Raw genomic sequence first — 6535 nt, 5'->3', positions numbered from 1 at the left:
TATAGCTTACAGTAGTGGTCAGAGAAGGGGGTGATGTATGGAAAGGATGCTGAAGGATTCATTACAGTCTGCAATGAAAGAAATTAGAAGTGGCTGGAAAAAGCAGCAAGGCACCTTGAATATATACATGTATGAATCTGGATTCAGCCCTACAGAGAAGGACTTAGGGATACTGGTGGATGAAAAATTGGATGTCAGCTGGCAGTGTGCACTTGCAGCCCAGAAAGTCCATTGAATCCTGGGCTGCATCAAAAGAAGCGTGGCCAGCAGGTGGAGGGAGGTGATTCTGCCCCTCTCCTCTGCTCTGGCGAGACCCCACCTGGAGTACTGCGTCCAGCTCTGGGGTTCCCAGCAGAAGAAAGGCATGGACCTGTTGGAGCAGGTCCAGAGGAGGGTCATGAAGATGATCAGGGGGCTGGAACACATCTCCTGTGAAGAAAGGCTGAGGGAGTTGGGGTTGTTCAGCCTGGAGAAGAGAAGGCTTTGGGGAGACCTTATTGCAGCCTTTCAATATGTGAAGGGGGCTTATAAGAAAGACAGAGAAAGACTTTTTACCAAGGCCTGTAGTGATAGGACAAGGGGCAATGGTTTTACACTGAAAGAGGGTAGGTTTAAATTGGACTTAAAGGAAGAAACTTTTTACGATGAGGGTGGTGAAACACTGGAATAGGTTGCCCAGAGAAGCTGTGGATGCCTCATCCCTGGAAGTGTTCAAGGTAAGGTTGGATGGGGCTTCGAGCAACCTGATCTAGTGAAGGATGTCCCTGCCCATGTCAGGGGGGTTGGACTAGATGATTTTTGAAGGGCCCTCCAAGCAACACTGTTCTGTGATGATTCTATAAAATTCCTTCACAGGGCTAGTGCAGTGGAGGGACTTAGATCACTGCCTGAAGAAACTGGAAGAATGCAGAAGGTCACACGTGACAGTTGTGGTCCTTGAGGTCATCCATCTGCACCTTCCACAGTCCCACAGGCTTGAAAGAAATGAGTATAGAGAGGGATTGAAATGCTACCAAACCAGAATGGCAGTGAGGTATTCTGTAAGAAGAGCTGATACCTTTTATTAGATCAATAAAATAGTGGGGGAAAATATAACAGTTAAAAAAAAAAAAAGAACAAAGACAAGTCTTCAGGTATGAAAGCCCCTCCTGAGGCCTGCAAGAGGAGCTAAAGAGGGAATTGGCGTGGTAGCACTTTCACATCCGTGTTGCAACAGGGATGGAAAATTAGGCCCATTGCCAGAGGAGGGGGGAGAGAGGACGTTAAAACCTGGTCACCGTAATGGGTACAGGTTAAAAAACATGTCGTCGTTGCAGTAGTTGAGACGTCGCCCTCCCTGGCCCCCGTCTCCTTCGCTTCCCCTCAGCGGCGCCAAGAGCTGGCACTGGTGGTGTGCCCCGCTCGCCGTGGGGCAGCGGCCTCCCTGAGGCGCAGGGTAGGGCGGCGGAGGGAGGCAGCTGCCGCTGTAGGCCAGCGGGGATTTCTCCTCACAGGATTCATCCCCCAAAGGGCCAGCGTTAGGCCTGAAGGGGTCATGGCCACCCTTTGCCACGGGCAGGGTGTGCTGGGTACCAGGGTCGGCGCAGTGCTGGGGGGAAGGGGCTGCGCAGGGCGGGTTGGCCGCGGGGACGGCAGGGCCGCTGCAAGGCCTCCCGGCACTGGGGGTCCTCCCAAGGGCCGGGCTCCTGCTCCAGGTCGGCGCCTCTCCGGAGCCCCTGTCCTCCCCAGCTGCCCTTGGGTACGACGGCCGCCCAGAGCCGCTGCCCAGCGTCGGTTCCCGGGAGCTTTTGCTTAAATGTCCCCCGAAATTAGCAGGTAGCATGTAAGCGTCCGGCTTGGAAAGAAGCAAAGGCAAAGCCTCCCACGTTGGCATTGCACCTGTCAGAGACTTGGGAAAGCAAGGCATGGTTTAGTAAAACAAGGTGTAGTCTAGCAGCATGAAATAAAACCCATCCTGTATGAGACCCTCACGAATGCATTGAATTAATACAAGTAACGAAGCAGATGCCGTAGCAGAGCCTTCTTGTAGGGTAGTGCCAGTGGGCTTTAGAGGCAAATGAAACAGGGCTCCCAGATCACGGGTCTGGGTTTGTTTCACCAGTTTTTGCTCAAAGCATATTTTACACTGAAAGAATTGTTAGATCTCGCATTCACAGCCCTCGGGGTCCGCTGCCAGCATATACTGAAAAAGCACCTGACAATGAAATTATGCTAATACATTTGACACCACAGAATTTTTTTTTTTTTCTATGGAGTTTGGAAAAGCTAAGTATTATTTTTTTAAACTGTTTATTGTGAAGTGATCTTTTCACTACAATAATATTATGCTTCAGCTTTTGAAGACTCTACTTCTATTTCTAACTGATAAATTTTCCTATCTTTACATTTTTTTACCTCACAAACAGAAATTTTATTCAGGGAGGGAGCAGCACACAAGAATTGCTCTTCTGGGTCTTTTGTTCTGGATATTTCACAACTTCTTTAATTGACCTAATTATTGGATTATAATTTTGCAAACTTTAATTCCTTTCAGAACACTCATTCTGTGCTATCATTTCTGATGAGTACTTACAGGTCTCTCTTCTTTGTAATTCTGCTTTTGCATCCGTTTAATTATAGTGATTTTGCTGACTGCCAGAGTAGCAAAGCTCCTTTCAGCTGTTCTCCACTCACCATGAAAAGAAATTCCAACAACCTGATGTAGGACCCAGCCCACCTTCAGCTAAAGACCCGCTGACACCATGGAGAAAACATCCTATGTATCACTTGCTCTATTTTGGACTCGCACATTTTTCTAAAGTTCGCCTCCCTGGTCTCTTGTTGAGCACAAGAAAATTGAATCTTTTGAGAAGACTTTTTGCAGATACAGCAACACAGGTTCTGCGTGTCAAATCAGACTCCTGAGTTAGTTGTACCACAGCCGGTCTTGGCAGAACACAAATATGATGGGTTATTCCCAAGAAAAACCCACCGGAGAGCCATGAACTGGAAAGCCAGCTGAGGGTAAACAGTATCACTCCTACTGCACAGAGTCAGACCAGCTGAAGAGCAGGCTCTACAATTAGATATTTATGACATCTTTGGTCTGTTCCTATTCCCACACAATTCAAAGTGAAAACACCAGGAAGATGTTGTAGGAAGGGAAAGACGAAGACATGTCTAGAGGGACCTTGACCGCAGTAAGACCAGTAGGCTCAGGTACAAAAAAAAAAGCCACGTGGCTCAGTAACATTTCCTAGGTGAGGACCATTTTAGTGTTCATGGGGACAGAATTAAACCAGTGATATGAAAATCATAGTTTCTGTATTTGTTAGAGATTTATACAGTGGCTCAGCTGCTTTTTCTTATGCTTGTGTTCTCAGGCGCTTGTGTCAAGAGGCCACCACCAGTCTGTCCTGTACTCTCTGACTGTCCCATCCCAAGTCAGTGTGTCTCCATGACAGTCAATCCTGAGCTCTGGTTTTTAGTGTCCTCCTGAGTATTTCCAGTAGAAATAGCTGCAGCTCCTAAATTCATATTCCATTCAAATGGGTTTAACTTCCTCTGTTCACTCTTTTACTCTACTTCTTGGCCTCCTGGATCCCTCTGCTTCCCCATGGTGTCCATTTAAGAAGTCTGTCCCCACCCAGCCCAATTATCCCTTTTGTCTGTAGCTGAAGGGGCACTGATTACTATCCTGAACACCAGGCTGCGGAGAATGCACCACCTCTAGCACATCAAAAGACAAACTGCATGTGAAGACTGGTGCTGTACAGTTGCGTGTAACACAGCCTTTGCAAGGAAGGTCACTGGAGACAGCCTCACTGCTCTACCTGGTTCCTCACATCGGGCACGTGGCAATCCACAGGATCTCTGTAGATGCTTTCACAAGTGTTTCCACACCCAGCAGAGCTGATGTTTTAATGTCAGTGCTTCTGTAAGTCCTTCAAAGCACTTCTCTGCCTTCAAAGTCCTCCTGGAGACCCAGGGAGCAAGCGGGGCACACCAGGCAGAGGTGATGCACCTTCCCCTTATCAACCCTGGCAAAACCCAGGGGGGACGAGCATAGGTGGAGGGTGCCTTCGCTTTTCTGCGGCACCTTCTTCATGTCAGTGGAGGACCTCGGGACACATGTCAATGTGGAGAAAACATGACCTTCCACTGTCTCTACAAGGGTGGGGCAGTGTGTCCTGCACCTGAGGGTGCCCTCACAGCCCTTGAGGGTCTGCAGGTGGCCGAATCCTGCTCAGGGGCAGCTCAGGGGCACAGGTAGGTTCAAAGCCAGCTGTGTACAGTGAAGGGATCCAAACCTGATGCACCCTTGTCCAAAATCCTGCCAGGGAATGGTCCCTGGCACATGCTGTCCTCCTGATCTGTGCCAGGGCATTTTGTTTGTGAGCACGAGTTAGCACTGGCCAAATCGATCATGGCAGGGACCACGTGTATAGTGATGTGACAGCCTGCCCTCCAGCCCTGCTTTGTTTATCAGTATAGATGTAATCCCCTGCTGCCACCAGGCCCACAGAGGCTCCAGACTGGGGGTGCTGGCAGAAGGAGCAGGACAGCCCTGCTCCTTCTTGGCCTGATCACAGGGAGGCAGAATGCAGAGATGTAAAGCCTGCTCCTGCCCAGATAGCCTCCACCATGCCTCGAACCATGGATCACTGACCCCACAATTCCATTGATTGATAATAAGAGTTACCTCAATCTCCTGGATTCTTTTTAATCTTGGAGAAGATGGAGAAAGGGCTGTCTGTGCTTTTTGGATTGATCTTCTTGCTTCTGCTTCTAATTTTGTTTCTGGACGTGGATGGTCATGAGCTCCTTTGGACTTTAGAAAGGAATTGTGATATGTTAAAGTTAGAAACAACCTTGTTATTAATCTCAAAGGAGCAGAATTTGTAGCACAGGCCAAAAACACACATATGGCCTGATTTAATACTTTGAATTTAATAAGACTTATTTAATGTGAGCTCAAGGAACAAACATATCTCAGATGAAGTGTGATAGGGTAGAAATTCTCTGAAATCAAAAACCAGTGCACCACGTTTATCTGCACAAAAGACTCCCCACACTAGAGCCCCAGTTGAAGCCACAAGGTCTTCTGCAGCCTGGCTACAGGGTCCCTGCAGTCATTTCCATTCTTCTCACACTTTAGACATGTTTATCAGAACATTAATTTCCATTACTTTCCACGGAGAATTAATTTTATTTAACCTGCACATAAGTGAAAGACTGGAAAACAGGAGACAGTTCAGTGGTTATGGTACTAAACTAGGACTACAGCTTCCAGAAATAGTGCCCATTATTTAAATGCTTGCATACACTGTTTTCCAGATATGTTACATATAATGCACAGATGGCATTTTCCACAGACAGTCCCTTGGGTACAACCATTTCCTGCTCTAAGATAGCCTCAGGCTTATGCGTGGTGCCTTGGAGAAGAGGTTGAAATAACATGGCATTTCTAACTTTTTAAGGATTCGTTGGTTCCTATGTACCTGAGGGAAAGTGCTTCAAAATCAACAGGTTTTCATGGGAGCCTAAATGAAAAATATAATATGCTGTAAAATCATAGTAGCATAGGCTAATTTAGGTTGGAAGGGACCCTTGGGGGTCTAGCTCAACCTCCTGCCCAGGCAGGACTAACTTCAGCGTTAGATCAGGTTGCCTAGGACCTTGCCCACTCATTGTGAAAATTTTTCTCCTTACAGTCATTTGAGCTTGTCATATTCTATGACCCTTATTTGTTGGAACAAAAAATGTCCTTAATCGACCTTAAAAAGCAGTCTTTAACTTGCATAACGTAAGGTAATTTTATACCAACCTGAAAAAATATGAATTGGCCTTCATGCCTCCAGAAGTTGGTAACTGGGTAACCACCATGGCCTCGGCAGGAAAGGAGCCGCAGGGGTCCATTGCAGTTTGGACAGCATTTCCCTGGAACAAAGATGGTGGGAAATATTTTCTATACAACACCGATCAGATGAATCCCATGTGATACAATGGTTCATTAGTGGCGGATTGCCACTTCTGGTTTGGGGCTCAGAAACTACACTGAGAAAAACTATGCAAAAAACTTTCAAACGCAAGCAAAAATCAATATAAGCAAACTGATCATTGCCTTCATTCTGTTCCATTATTAAATACAACTGGCAAAAATTATTTCTCTTATAGCTTTATTATCATTTTATCATTTATTATCATGGTCAGTTTTAGTTGTTTTTAACTTGGCAGTGTCTGGAATGTCATATGTGTTCTTGTCTGATTTTTCTAGAGGACATCATTCTGACCTCAGTGAGTGCTTGAGCAATACCTTTCTTTAGCCAAAATGTTCATCAGATCCAGAAATCAGTATGTGCTAGCTGTACTGAGCAATCAACAATTGTTTGGAATGGTCTCGTTAAAAATGTGCGTGCAGCTCACGTTCTCTATTTGCATTGTCTTGCTCCGGTGACATGACTATGAGGCCTGTTTTCCAGGCATCATAGTTTATAAGCAACTTCTTCCCTGCAAGACTTGCCTCCTGAGTTACTCTTGGGCCCATACAATAATG

General features: G+C 46.5%; 1 protein-coding gene across 1 annotated transcript in view; it reads right to left on the bottom strand.

Annotated features, from left to right (window-relative positions):
• Positions 1-1273: 1273 nt before the first annotated feature.
• GCM1 (glial cells missing homolog 1 (Drosophila)) overlaps positions 1274-6535 on the bottom strand; it is a 7754-nt gene continuing 2492 nt past the window's right edge. The window contains exons 3-5 of the mRNA XM_009333258.1: positions 5807-5919; positions 4682-4810; positions 1274-1888 (exon numbers count right to left, since the gene is read on the bottom strand). Of these exons, the coding sequence (XP_009331533.1) occupies positions 1274-1888; positions 4682-4810; positions 5807-5919 (857 nt within the window). The remainder of the gene's footprint in view (positions 1889-4681; positions 4811-5806; positions 5920-6535) is intronic.

This window comes from Pygoscelis adeliae, unplaced genomic scaffold (assembly GCF_000699105.1).
Source record: "Pygoscelis adeliae isolate BGI_AS28 unplaced genomic scaffold, ASM69910v1 Scaffold57, whole genome shotgun sequence".
Lineage (NCBI taxonomy): Eukaryota > Metazoa > Chordata > Aves > Sphenisciformes > Spheniscidae > Pygoscelis > Pygoscelis adeliae.
The sequence above is the reverse complement of the archived record's forward strand: the minus strand, read 5'-3'. Positions and strand labels throughout refer to the sequence as shown.